Source organism: Leuresthes tenuis, unplaced genomic scaffold (assembly GCF_036924035.1).
Source record: "Leuresthes tenuis unplaced genomic scaffold, fLeuTen1.0.hap1 SCAF_6, whole genome shotgun sequence".
Classification (NCBI taxonomy): Eukaryota; Metazoa; Chordata; class Actinopteri; order Atheriniformes; family Atherinopsidae; genus Leuresthes; species Leuresthes tenuis.
This window is the reverse complement of record NW_027325360.1, coordinates 11,421,039-11,435,316: the sequence shown is the minus strand read 5'-3', so window position 1 is coordinate 11,435,316 and position 14,278 is coordinate 11,421,039. Positions and strand designations below refer to the sequence as shown.

The following is a 14,278-nucleotide window of genomic DNA, read 5'->3' as shown; positions in this document are numbered from 1 at the left end:
GGCCCAGTGGCTGATGGGCTCCGACAGCAGTGTGTTCTGGGATTACAGTCGCTGAAAAGGGGGGGCATTCCAGCAATGGCGGCCTTTGTCACAGCCCTGCCACTGTTTGTTTTTGACAAGACAGCTGTTCAAAGCCCTCCCGGCCCCAATGTAATAGAGTGAAGTGAAAGAACCCAGAAAAGACTTCCGTTTATTGTTGGATGTGTGGTTCCACCTTGACCTCAAGGTCCCTTCTTTAGCAATATTCATTTGAAGTTGCAGTCTGAGTGTCTCATATCACCACATGCTCCTCACATCTGATACGAGTGTTATTATTTTCAGATAAGGGTAACACTGTAAAACTTGTGATGTCATTTACACGTGGACGTCCTGCTGAACCAGCATACTATAGATCTATATGCTGTATATCTAAACACATATCAACCAAAATGGGCTGCAGAGGAGAAATAAATGATAATCTAAAAGAACCACAAGAGACAGCATGCCAGCAAAAAGATGGAATAAAAAAAACATAAAATGACAGGAAGATGAGCACAAATGCTTCTTTGTGATGAAAATGAATAAAAACTTAAACCAAACAATTACAAAAGTTACAATAATGCCAACAAAAAATTATAGAAATGCAAAGTGATCACAAGTAAGTGGAAAATGACAACAAAGAGAAAAAGCATTAAAAGATCAGAGGCTTAAAAAAAAACCCCACAAAAACATAACAGTGATGTAAATCACCCAATATACAACATTGCACCTTGGTTGCTTCATATTCATGTCAGTTTGGGTGTTGTGCTTTTCTGTGGGACAACTGATGGGCCTTTCACATGATCAGAAGTACAGACAAACTTGCAAAAAATATTTGCTCTTCATCTACAAGTTTCACAACGTGCTTCTCTTCTTTAATTCCTGAAGCTGTGCTGTTTCCGAGCTTACTCTGGTGTTAATGATTTTGCTGCGGCATGCCAGGTAATACCTCCATCCTCTTCTTTACTGATGTGTGTACATCACAAGTGCAGCAACAAGGTGCAAGCTTGAGGTATTACAAAAATGCCTTTTCATCCAGAAATGCAGGGACCTCCCTCAGCTGGGGCCCCAGGTAGGTACCCCCATGTTCGCCTCTGTCGCCCCCAAGTTGTTTATAACTTATATGTGTTGTAAGAGGACTGAACTGTAATTAGTAAGTCCTCCTAATGAATGCTTGTTGCGGCTGTAGGAGCAGCTGGTCCAACACAGAGGAATGATAATGAATGGACACCTCAAAATAAGCACGAGTTACACACAGCAACACAGATGGTTCACAACGCAGCCAGCAAACACTCACACATCATCACACGGTGATAAATAAGACAAAGATTAAAAACAAATACCAGGGAGTTAAATTGAAGAATTGCACAGAACTATACAGGGCAGAATATTTCAGGACTTTGTGAATTTTCATTGCAATAGACTTAAGTGCCTCTGCTTAAAACTGCATTTATTGAGCAAGGTTTTGATTTCAGCTTATCGCGGAGGCAACAGAGCCCATTTTCAATTCATATTGTAAAAATGCTAGACAAAACATTTGTTGTGCAAGTACCTAGTGATGACTGATGATTAATGGTATCTTCTGCAGTTGCTCAGACCTCAAGGCCACAAGGTGACATACAGCATCACCTTGTGGCACTTTTGACTTCTTGCTCCATTTATCACAAACTCTTCAAAGTACACCTGAGAGTCCCCTTAGAAAACTGTTTTTATTAGGTTTGTGGGTTTGATTATAAGACATTACACGGTCAAAATAAAACATCAACCATGGACTTATTCATCAACTTAATAGGTAGTCTTAGGATTAATTTTTTCTGAAAAATGTAAAAGTGGCTTTTCAACTTGGGATTTCACAAAGTCTCATTCACTACTGCAGCACTGAATCAAACTAAAACAATTTATGTAAAGGTAGAGAAAGAACAGGACAAAAATTCTAAGTATCAAACAAAGTGAACCATCTCAGGTTGAGATATACCAGCGGAGACAGAATCAACACAGCAGAAATGTGTGGAAATATTACATGTAAGGCAAACATGAGTTGAGCTAGGTTTGATGCTTGCTTGTGTTTTCATACATTTCTAGTGAGAGGTTTAATAACCAGTGTCAGGCGTGACATATGACTCATGCACAAACCAAAAAAAACCAAACAAATGATCCAGTTTTTCTACAGAATTAATCCGAAATCTTTCAGATTGAGAAAAACTTAAAAAAAGATCAAAGAAATTGACAGTGAAAGTTTCACAGAAAACATGGTTCGGAGGTGGAAGAAGAGAAGCAAAACTACAGAAAACAGACTTCAATCAGCAAAGGCCGGTGTGAGGAGTCAAGTATGAGGATGACCTGTCGCACGCTTTTGTCTAATGTAAGATGGGTCCAAGGGGGGGGGGGGCTTATTAGAGTTTTTTAATCTGCTGGTTTGTGTTGTGGATTTTCACATCCATTTTGTCTACTCTATTAAGTAGAGAATCAATTGAGTCGTTCTGGTCCTCAATCTCGGACTGGAGACCGCGTCCAAGGTTCTTCAGTCTGCTCAAGCCATGAGACATTTCATCTAAGTCAACAGGAGACATCTGACATTAGTTAAGAAGTGAAATAACAGACAACACAGGGATTTCTTTTTAAATAATAAACATCATATGCTACACTGCCATTCTAGAGATTCTAAAATCTATATTTCATGGTTATATAATTAAAAAAACTACTCTGTTGTACTTTCTTTTCTTTTTTTTACCCAAGTTATTGTCAAGTTTCTGGTGAGCCTCCTTGAGGTGTCTGTTCCGAGGGTGTCCGTTCTCTCTAGATGAGTGGTCATCCATTGACACAGCAGCTCCAAAACCTGAAACACAGGAATCAGAGATGGTGGCAGCCAGTTTGTTGTATGTGGACATCATGTTGACATTTAGTGCCAACTCATACCTCCCGTATCCAACTTTCTCAGGTTGGGGTGGCTGGCAAGGTACTTATCCTCGTGTTCTCTGCTGCCAGACATGGCACTTTGTAATCTGAGACAGACACAGAAGCATTATTGTTCAGCCATTTAGTGAAAGACAGTCAATGAAAACCACAATCACACATAATACAGAACATTTTAATGAGAGCCTAATTGTTTTAGTTCAGATTTCGAAAAATAGAAGTAAACATTTTCAAACTTAATTAAAAAAAAACAACTTGTTTTTGTTAAATCAGGTTAACATTATTTAAATGAATTGTTTCTCTGTGTAGGGACAAGTGTTTAGCATTAGCAAATACTGCACACCATAGCATTTAGAGACCTAGATCACCATTCATTAATTTATCTCAAATGTGTATGTTTACATTTCTACATTTTTTTAAAGGTGGATCATGCAGGGCTTATTGGCACTTATAGGTGAAGTCTGAAACTAACTGGACATTAGTGTAATCACTAAAATGCAGTGTTTTGTTTGTACGTTTTGGCCAACTGTAACAACACAGGGGTCCAACACAATGGAAACAAACTGACTCTTATTTTTCAGGTGGCTGCACACAAATAAAACAATAACTGATTTTATCTATGGATCATGTCTACAAATTGGATGTCCTTAAACACCACACCTGCCGCTTGAGGTTAACAATTTCAGGAAACGTATACTATGTACCTCCAACATTTTCATACTAAAGTTGGAAGTATTTATTGTAAGTGAAGATATACTGAGAATTCCCGCTATTACTGTTTAGCAGTGATTCCCATTCATATGATAATTAAAGTAAAGGAAGATGGGAGATGTATTATTGTCCTCAAAAACTCACTTACAAGCGACTGCTTTGATGGTCTGGTGAGTGAAAAAACGTTTTTATTCAGTGAGCGCAGTTTAGCAAATACAGAAATTTTGATCCCGACAACAACTATTTGTCTTAGAATCTGTAATTTGTACCATTTTTATTGGTATATCAATAAATTCCACAACTGTATCTGAATTTGGTCTAAAAAATGTTTTTTTAAAGTTAGAAATAATAATAAAAAAGTAAGAGTTAATTGTTTATCTTCCTTCGTAAAATGCTTTCATTCTAAAACATTCTTGATTAGTTTGAACAAAAACAATTGAAAAGCACACCGGACTTATAAAATAAGGAAAGTAAAACAACTGGAAAATTCATTGAATTGGATGAAGCTGAGGAAGAAAACCTCAACCTACCTTTCATTGGCTTGGTAGGCACTGGTAGGCTGCTCGGGTGGTGGCTTTGTCTCTGGTTTGCCTTTGAAGTAATTGACAAGTCCGCCCCACACACTCTTGATGCTGGTAATATGCTTCTGGCTGGTCTTCAGGTCCTGATCCATGTTGTCTAACATCTTGTCTGTTCTCTTCAGAGCCTCACCCTGCCGCACCAGCTCCTACACACAAATACAAAATAAAAAGGACAGATGACGAGATGTACGAAGATAGAGGGGTGATGTGTACTTCAAAGAAGTAATGACCAACTCTCCCTCTCAGAGACAATGTGAGCTCTCAAGCTTTACATACCTCTGCAGTTTCCACACCCATCTTCTCTGAATCATAGATGAGGGCGAGGGAACGGTAACTGCTGTCCACAGCAGACTGAGCAGTGCGCATCACCTCCTGTTGAAGGTACCTCTGCTTCCTCTCCGCTTCAGTCATTCCACTGTCGCTAGGGTCATCGTCAAAACCCCTACTTTTAGGCTTAAAATCGTCCTCATCGTCATCATCTGCAAACGGGTTGTGGGATTTAGGGTAGGCCATCTGTCAAGCAAACACATTGTTTTGACAAAACAGTCTTATCTAAAGCTTTCAGCGTCCGACAAAAGTCTCAGGTCAAAGATAAAGGTTCCCCTTCGCCAGATTTAGTTGGCACTGTTTTAAACAACAAAAAAAAGTCTTATTGGAACAAAAGGATGAAAATCAGTTTGTAGATAAGAGATTTAATAACATGTTTCAGTCCTCCTAAATTGCTTTCCCAATTTCCAGACCAAATCATCAAAATACTGAAAAAAAACTGTAAAATTTCACATAAGCAAAACTAAAAACAAAGATGATATACTACAATCAAAAATGTCTTCGAATGCCAGTAATTTGATAAGTTTTTGACGTCTCGCAGACTATCAACTTGTCTTTTCTATTAGTCGATACAGAGCAACTTCCTGATATAACAATTCTGATCATGTAGTTTGGCCTTACCCAGTAATTGCCAAACATAGTTAAAAAAAACGTGGAGTTCAGTTGCCATGTACATTTGAAATAAATAAACACACACATATTAGAGGAGAAATTTATACAAATGCCAGGTATCCTCAACAGGTCTATACTCCCATACAAATTACTTTTAAATGAAGGATACAGTCAAACAGTTTAACACTTAAGACATGCCATAAAGACTGCTGCATTATACAAACAATAAATAATAGTCATCATTGTTCTGTATAAGAATTTCATGGGTGTTGGTTAGCCACTCAAGACTTTTCTACACAGACTTGCTAGCCAAACAATCAAACGACCACATCAACAAAATAGGACACAGCTGCACAGTGCCAATAAGGACGTTTTCTCCTCACAGAACAGAATGTCTAAAATGAAACCGTAAAATATTGCCAAAGGTAAATTTACCAGACGTACCTTTGACCGTCGCTACAGCAGACGTCGTTGTCGCTCTATCAGCTGACTGTTAGCTACCAAACACTTCCTGTCACGTTCGATGACGTTGCCGGTTGCTCGTCCAACTATGCAACAAAAACGCACACGAAAAATATTCGCGCTTAACGCTTAAATTTGATAAAAGACTACACGGTTCGTCGTTATCCCTCCACTTTTAGTTTCGTGGCATTTGTAAAAAAAATAATATGGAGACCGCTGCTGTGTGATGTACTAATGCAAACGCAAGCTTCCGCTGAGTTTGTCCCTACTGAGCTGCCGTACTGCGGCTTTCCCAGCGCTAGTTGCCGCTGCTGGACTGGCTCCTCTGCCTACTGAATTCATTTCACTGGCTTGATGTAGGGGTAAACATGTCTGTAATGGGAGGTGGTACGAGAGGGTTTTATTTTAACACAGTCCTATCGCTGGCCCGCTCTCTAGCTGCCCACCGTCCCGCGCCGGTCGATAAGGTAAGAAATGACAAACCCGAGAAGTCTCCATTTTACGAATTGTCACTAATTGGCTAAGTTAGTGACGATTACCTGCGCGTTTGTTCAGGGTGTTGCTTCGCTTCCGCACAGGCGCTGGTTTATTTTGATCACATATGTAATAGCCAAGCTAATATTTGACGGTAGAGAGTGTGTCAGTAGTTAGGAGTAACTAATGCTGGCTCTCTGTGACAGTGCTTTCCTTGTAAGAAGATAGGGAGGCGATGCGTCGCTGCTTGTTAGGTGCCTGGTACCGCATCAGACAGGCAGAGTATTCAGGCTTGATGAGCACTGCAGTCAAACAGGTTTTCGGAGAGATGGTTGAGAAGAGTTCATTATGTGGTCAGGTCGTCTGTTAGTAACCTGTTGCAGCCGGAGGATGATTAATAAGTTCTCAAGTCTCAGAGTATTTTCTTGGCCAATAAAGAAAGATTAGTGAGTTTGGATAAGGTCATATTTATATTCGGTTGAGTAAAAGTAATACATAATCGGCACACTGTTATAAAAAGCATTGTTTTATGGCGCATATGAGCGATATGTCCCCAGTTCCACTGTGTGATTGAGACGGAGTAGAAAATGTATAATACTTAGGGAAAGAAAAATAAATTGACTGTGATGTTGGGAAGCTCAGGTACATTAGTTCCGGGGGAATTTGACTGTGGTTATCTTGGTTCACTTGGTAAGTGTATATGGGATTAAACAAAATGGTTACTTCCAGGGATTTAGCAAAACTAAGCAAAAAAAGTGGAGGAATTGTGATGGCTTTCTTTTCTAGGTTCATCTGAGGGGAGGATAGATTAGTTGGTTAGAACATTCACTAAGGGTTTGGTTCCCAGGCATAAATTAAACTTTGTGCATCTCAGCAAAAAGAATTACGCATAAAAGCTAGTTACGGAGTAGAGAAAAGTTGAAAATTAATTTTAAAAAAATTCAGAAAGGGCTCACAATGGCATGCACAAAATGGCTGGGTTCTGGGTAAGATGAATGGTCTGATGATGGTGTGTGTATCATTGTCCTGGACTGTAAAACATAAGTTTAGATATAGATATAAGTGATACACATTACTAATATATTGTATCATGTTTGTGCTCTTTTAGGTCAAGAAACTACAATGTATGTGTCCTGTGGAAGTCCGTGGCGTATTTACTTTAGATGTGCGTCGCAGAGATGCCGTTATTGCGCTGGCTGTGTTTCTGGTGGAGTCTGGCTTACAGGTGGGTGTTGGACAGTAAAGAGCAGAGCTGTTGAGCTGTCTTTGTTTAATTCCAGTCTGTCCTCAGAATTAAAAGATGATATGTTAAGTTTAGGATTAAAGAAATAATCATCTTTAGTTATTACACACTATTACTGCGCTGTGATATAGCTGTAAATTATCACTGTTGCTATAACGCAATTATTAGTCCATTTTCTTTCCCAGCCTTACACAGGAATCCAAATACTGTATCACCACAATAAGCTTATCTCTGTAATCTGTTTTAGCTGGTGATTAGACATGCAGTTGACCATGTAAGCCGCTAACCTCGTCACGCTGACACACGGCGTGGAAAGCTTTTCTCGGAGTGTGTAGAAATGACAGCTTTACTTGACCACATGCATTTAATGACATTTTTTCTTTAATGCAATTTTGACTGTGTCAGAATGAATAAAGCCTCATAAATTGGCAAATAAAAGCCTTGCACTTGTTTGTGGTGTGTAATGATTTGCTTTACTCTGGCAGCACAAAGACATACTTGTTTCCTACTTGCTGAGCTTATTGAGAGGGTTACCACGGGTCCAATGGATCGAAGAGAGCTTGGGAAAGAAAGGAAAGGGTAAGAGGCTCTTTCATTTTACACTAGCCTCTATTTACATGTGCCAGTGAGATGCAGTTTTCAGTACTGTATTAAGATACACATAGACAGATTTAATGTGTATCAATAAATTGCATTTATATTGGCCAGATGTGATATTGGTATTAGATACTATGAACTGTATATTTTTTTTCATTGTTCTAGTAAATCTGTTGTTCAAATGTTTTAATTGCTCGTATTTGTGCCATTTGTTTTGCCTTAGAATTTCTCCCAGTTGCAGAAAACTTCAGCTTCTGTCTAGTGACACTTCTCGCAGATGTGGCTCAGAGGGACTCGGAGTACCGACAAGAGGTCTGCTCAGCTGTGAGAGTGGTGATTATGTGTCATTATCTGGTTGGGGTACATTGTAGGAAAGTAAAGTTTTTATTTCTACTGTTTTGTTCTCAAGATCTTGAACACCATGATGGAGGTCATGCAGACATTGCAGGAGATGTGCCAAACACCTGATAATCATGACAAAGGTATGTATGTAAATGCCAAAGCACCGTATGTCTTCATCCTTTTACAGTTTAATTTCTGCTCTCTTGTCTGCAGTCTTCATGTGCAGGTATGTTGTTCCCACTCTGCTCGGCATGACTCGAGCATTTGGCCGCTACAGCAACACAGAAGAAGCCCTGTTGTCCAAGTTGTTCCCCAAGGATTCCCCGCAGGCTCGTTGTGTCACAGAGGAAACTGAGGGCGTGCGCCGCAGGTCCTTCAATGACTTTCGATCTATTCTGCCATCCTCTCTGCTCACTGTGTGCCAAAGTGACAGTCTGCGCAGACGCAACGGGACCAACCTGGATTCGTCGGCACAGGTTGGTTGATGTTGTGACGGAGCTGGCTGGATTTAACACTTGTCTTATGTGTTCAGAAAAAAAAAACATAGTGTTGAGTTGGAATGGTTTATTTAATTAGATAACAACAAATTAGATAAAGCATTATTCAAAGACTTGTTATATTTGGTTTGTGATTTTAAGAAATATTTTGTAATGTTCTGTCTCATAGGTCTCTGGAAATCCACCAGGCCACTCACCCTGCTCTCCCACGTCCCCCGGTCCACATTACTTTGAAGGTAAAAGACAAGAAACACAAGCTGCTTTGGTTACATTTTTATTCACAACTTTAACCCTGCATTTCTTCCACTGATCAGGGCTTATCATTGTGGGCCAGCAACATTATGTAACAAACCAATACTTGCCTACGTGAATACTCTCAAGAGCGGAGCTGCTGACATGTCACGTGCACTGTAATACAGCATTATTTTATTTCATGAAAAAACATTTAAACTAGGTTGAAAACATAACACAGATCCAATCTTTATCTGATCATGTCTGGACGATTTGAAGGGGCACCTATCATTGTCATTATTAGCTCAAGATAACGAGTTATGGTCTAACCTGTCGCTGGCATAAAATCTAACGCTGATAAATTAGTTTTTCTATTAACAGTTTTAGCAGAGTAGCCTGCTTGTTGTTGGTCACCAAAGTCTTAATTGATGTAGTTCTGGTTTATCTCCAGTTGATTTTTTTGTTCATATTACTCTGCCTTTGTGCTCTCCAGGCATATAGGAAGAAAGTAAACAATGGAAAGAAAGATATGAACTCTCAGTAGACTAAAGTATAGTGCAGAGATGAGACGTTAACCTTATCTCATGGATTTGAAATGTTACCCATTACACGCATAAAGAGTCCCTTTTGACAAAATCTCTTCTGGCCTCTTTTTGCCCACAGGTGCCTATCTTCCAGACAGCAGCACAGTAGACCCTGACTACTACTTCTCCACAGTCAGCTCCAGTTTTTCAGTGTCTCCTCTCTTCATAGGAGAAGGTGAAAGTGAGGTGGAGGTGCCTGTTGATATGCTTCGACAGCTCCTTAGCATGGTACAGTAGCATATTGCACGTTCTCTAGAATACCGCCTCTGTTGTGTCTCATTTTATGAATTTAATCGCCATAAATTGTTGTTTTTGTTGTTAATCTGCAGGTGAAGAAGTTTGTTTCCGACTCTTTTCTGAAAACTCTGGATGCCACTATGACGGAAGTCATAGAGGTAATTAAACAACTCCCACCTGTTCAAAGCATTGTAACTGCATAAATGTAGGCTGTAATCAGTGATATATTCTTGTCTGCCATTGTCTCTTTTTGTTGTAAAGTCTAATCCTGGAATCAACCTCTATTACAAAGCCTTCAGTGACCCTCTCTATGTGTGTGTGTTCAAAATGCTGCGGGACACACTGTACAACATGAAAGGTAAAGTATTATCCTTTATTGTTTATTAAAGCCAAACTGCCCTTTGATGTATGTTGCTCTATTTGTGTGTGTATTACTTATAAAACTTTGTAAAACTCCCCTCTCAGCTTTGCAGCCAACATATGTACGGGAGGTGCATGACTTTGTACTGGAGCAGTTTAGCAGCAGTCAGTCAGAGCTGCAGCGGATACTTCATGACACGGGGGGGTTGCTGGGGGAACAGAGCCCCCTCAAGCTCCGTTGCCAAGCCAACGCTGCCTGTGTGGACCTCATGGTGTGGGCCGTCAAAGATGAGCAAGGTAATCAATCTTTTTGTAGAGTCAGCTGTGCAGTGTGTTTGGATGTCATGTAAGAGGGATGCTGGATGGGTTTATTTGTACTGGTTGCGTCACATTTCCTTCATGTTTTTTTTTTCTTTTCTTTTTTGGCAGGAGCTGAGAATCTGTGCACCAAACTGTCAGAGAAGCTGCAGTCAAAAACATCCAGTAAAGTCATCATTGCCCACATGCCCCTGCTCATCTGTTGTCTGCAGGTATAAAAATTGGAAGAGCTCGTTAGAGTCATTATTTATGTTAATTCATTAGATACTGATTTTGATTTCTTTGGCCCGTCTTCTCCTTCTCAGGGCCTGGGCCGTCTGTGTGAGAGGTTTCCAGTCGTTGCTCACTCTGCCACAACCTCTCTCAGGGATTTCCTGGTGGTTCCTTCTCCCGTTCTTATAAAACTCTACAAGTATCACAACCAGTACAACACAGGTACAAACTGTTTTCACTAATTACTTCAAATCCACCCCAGACGTGAGATTCAGTGTTCCCATATTTATCAAGCATTTATCAGTTTGTTTTAAAATATTCCATGGCTAAAGATAGAGAATAGAATGAAAATGCACATTGTTGAATCCTAAGTATCAGCAGCTACTATTGTTGTATCTTACTTCCAGAAAACATTCAACTGCTGCCTGCATATAGTTAGACATTCAAAAGGGTTCACCTGAAACTTGCCTTGGATGACTAAAGATGGTGATTTTTACAATAAATCAACTAACTTGTCTCTACGAAACCAAGAAAAAAAAAAAAAAAAGGCAAAATGTCCAGCTCACAGGACAAATGATCAGATCCAAAAGTAAACCAAGTAAGCCAATATCAGTGGGACTGATACAATGACGAACATACAGCATCAATAACAGAGTCAATATCATGCAGCAGTCTCATCCAGCACTGATCTGAACAGCTGCAGATAGACAACAGAGATGCAGTCCAGGTTACTGATATTTCTGGGCTTTCCCGAGAAGTTGCTGCCTGTTCATCTCCTAAGTGTAAAACATGTCATTCAGTTTTGGTGCTAAAACTCAGTGCTTCTCAGCTTTTTGTGTCGTGTTTTATTTTAGCTTTTTTATGAAGTGTATTGCGTTTGTAAAACTGTCACTTTTTTTAAATGTACAGGAGAAATAAGGATAAATGTTACCAACGAACATTCTCAGTCCACGGTCAACGTGCTGTCAAACAGAAAGGACCAGCCATCCATGTACGAGCAGCTCAGAGACATCTCCATTGATAACATCTGCAGGTCAGATATCAACACACCACACACCTCTGTGATTAGAGACGGTTTAAAACAATTCTTGTGCTTTAAATGCTGCATCGTCATCTTTTTGTCCTTCTCTCTCAGATGTCTGAAAGCTGGTTTGACGATGGACCATGTGATCGTGGAGGCCTTTCTGGCCAGTCTCTCCAACCGTTTGTACATTTCACAGGAGAATGAGAAGTGAGCAACGATTCTAGTTGGAAAAAAATTAACTGGGTCGTTGAGTCACCCAGATTATATTTAAATTCAGATGAACAGTTTTAAAAATACAACTTGTCTTTCTGGCAGAGATGCTCATCTAATTCCAGATCACACCATTAGAGCACTTGGCCACATTGCGGTGGCTCTGAGAGACACTCCTAAAGTTATGGAGCACATTTTACAAATCCTTCAGCAAAAGTTCTGCCAGCCTCCGTCACAGCTGGATGTACTCATCATAGATCAGCTGGGCTGTATGGTTATTACTGGAAACGTAAGTATAAAGTCACAGTGATTAAACAATTGTCGAACAACCTGTCTTTGTTATTTCATTTATTTATTATTGAAGAGGGATATAAAGGTTTATAGAACTAACAGGGAGTTTGAAAATGAATAAATATGATCTTTGTTCGAAACATATATAAAAGACTAAGACTAACTTATATTCTGTGACTTCAGTGGGACCAAAAAAGTCTTTCCTTATGTCAGACAGACCGGCACATTGTTATTACTGTAAGTTTGCCAGCTGGTGTTTACTTGCTCAGCACGCTGTGCATTAATAACAGCTTTCATTTATCAAACCTGACACCCTAGTGGGGTTTAATATGGTGTCTTTTGTTAGCCATCAAGCTGTAAGTGTGATAGGCTATAATTAAGGACTCTAAATGGATCAGCCCATATGTTTGCAGATACGAAACACTTTGCTCAGTGTCGGTTTTTATGTTGAATTCATTTGATTTTGTTTTTGGGGAAATTTGAATGTTGCTTAATTTATCTTAAGTTTTGACTTTGGAGCCTGCAGTATTTCTCTGTGTTACCCCCTTTTTGTCTTTTTGTCTCGTAGCAATATATCTACCAGGAGGTCTGGAATCTGTTCCAGCAGATCAGTGTGAAAGCCAGTTCGGTGGTTTATTCAGCCACCAAAGACTACAGAGATCATGGTTACAGGTCAGCATCTGCTTCTTATGCTATGCTTTAGTTTCAGATATTCAAGGGGACTGATCTGGTTTTAGTGTACTAAACAAAGGATTAGGAAGCTTTAGATATGCTAATCCCTTTTAATAATAGATAGGTGCTTGTTTAGTTGTTTGTTACAGCCTGATTTCTATGTAAAGGACTATGGATGAATTTTTCCAGAAAATTCAATAAGATGTGATGTTAATGCTCTCTCCGGTGCCTTGAATTACTTCCAGTCTTCCACTCTGACTGCACCAATAGTGTACAGGACAAGCGAATCCCGTCATAGATGTGGGACCTGTAAAATGTTAAGTTCCATTAAACTGCTAGGAAAGTATTTCTTGTAAGAATAGAGACGTGGGAAGGAGTCTCACTCCAAAAAAAAGCCCACTCTGCAAAGCTTGGTCAGCTCCAGTGGCCGGATCAGGCCCCCCTCAGTAATCTTCATCCCCTCTTTAAATATTAAGAAGGCACTTAATTGTGGTTGGAAAGTATTCCCACCAGTGCAGCACAAGTTATTTTAAAATAAATTTCCTGGAAATGGAACTCTACAATACCATTAAGAACACCAGTCTATAAGACTTAATGTTTTATGGCCAGATATAGGTGTACAGGTGAACAATACTTATCAGCTGACATTATGACCACCTTCTAAGGTTTACTAGGTCTCCCTTTTTCCACCATAACAGCCCTGACCTGTTGATTAATTAACTTCTCTAGACCTCTGAAGGTGTGCTGTTGTATCTGGCAAATAGCAGGTCTTCTAAGTTATGTAAGTTGTGAGGTGAAGCATTCAGGATTCTGACTTGTTTGTCCAGTACATCTCACAGGCTGAGATCCGGTGTTTTTAGAGGTCAAGTCATTCTCAGTCTCATTGTGTTACTCAAAGCATTATTTAGGCAGGACATGTTAGCCTGTTGATAGAGGTCACTACCATCAAGGAATACTGTTTATACTAAGAGGTGTACATTTTATTTGTAAGATTCTGAAGAAACCTAAAACAAAGAGGAAAAACAGTCTGAAAGGTGAAACCTTCAGATTTCGCTGTAAATTGCCAACTTTGCCCTTAGGGTCATCAATATTTCATAAATGACTGTTTGCGTGTCTTGAAAATGTCTGTGCACTCATTGACTCCATATTTGCTATCTTTTTGGGCACAAGGCACTGTTCTCTGGCCGTGATCAATGCTCTAGCCAACATTGCAGCCAACCTGCAGGGGGAGCAGCTTGTGGACGAACTGATGGTGAACCTTTTAGAACTGTTTGTCCAACTGGGCCTGGAAGGAAAAAGAGCCAGCGAGAGGGCCTCTGACAAGGGACCAGCACTGAAGGTACGTGCTTCACTGCGCAAAC

General features: G+C 39.8%; 2 protein-coding genes across 3 annotated transcripts in view; one reads left to right on the top strand and one right to left on the bottom strand.

Annotated features, from left to right (window-relative positions):
- Window positions 1-1,708: 1,708 nt before the first annotated feature.
- Window positions 1,709-5,714, bottom strand: snap29 (synaptosome associated protein 29). The gene is made up of 6 exons (XM_072387569.1): window positions 5,607-5,714; window positions 4,500-4,736; window positions 4,173-4,369; window positions 2,935-3,020; window positions 2,750-2,854; window positions 1,709-2,569 (listed from the first exon to the last, which is right to left on the bottom strand). Exons 2-6 carry the CDS (start codon window positions 4,734-4,736, stop codon window positions 2,412-2,414), a joined length of 783 nt encoding a protein of 260 aa, XP_072243670.1. The 5' UTR covers window positions 5,607-5,714; the 3' UTR covers window positions 1,709-2,411.
- A 198-nt stretch (window positions 5,715-5,912) lies between these two features.
- Window positions 5,913-14,278, top strand: part of LOC140309635 (phosphatidylinositol 4-kinase alpha-like) — a 28,221-nt gene continuing 19,855 nt past the window's right edge. For both annotated transcript variants that reach the window (XM_072387567.1, XM_072387566.1), the window contains exons 1-18: window positions 5,913-6,091; window positions 7,207-7,323; window positions 7,827-7,920; window positions 8,162-8,250; window positions 8,348-8,420; window positions 8,494-8,756; window positions 8,947-9,013; window positions 9,672-9,820; window positions 9,922-9,987; window positions 10,091-10,187; window positions 10,295-10,486; window positions 10,619-10,719; window positions 10,813-10,942; window positions 11,630-11,753; window positions 11,856-11,951; window positions 12,060-12,243; window positions 12,814-12,917; window positions 14,088-14,256. In XM_072387567.1, coding sequence (XP_072243668.1) covers window positions 5,993-6,091; window positions 7,207-7,323; window positions 7,827-7,920; window positions 8,162-8,250; window positions 8,348-8,420; window positions 8,494-8,756; window positions 8,947-9,013; window positions 9,672-9,820; window positions 9,922-9,987; window positions 10,091-10,187; window positions 10,295-10,486; window positions 10,619-10,719; window positions 10,813-10,942; window positions 11,630-11,753; window positions 11,856-11,951; window positions 12,060-12,243; window positions 12,814-12,917; window positions 14,088-14,256 — 2,214 coding nt within the window. In that variant the 5' untranslated portion in view covers window positions 5,913-5,992. The remainder of the gene's footprint in view (window positions 6,092-7,206; window positions 7,324-7,826; window positions 7,921-8,161; window positions 8,251-8,347; window positions 8,421-8,493; window positions 8,757-8,946; window positions 9,014-9,671; window positions 9,821-9,921; window positions 9,988-10,090; window positions 10,188-10,294; window positions 10,487-10,618; window positions 10,720-10,812; window positions 10,943-11,629; window positions 11,754-11,855; window positions 11,952-12,059; window positions 12,244-12,813; window positions 12,918-14,087; window positions 14,257-14,278) is intronic.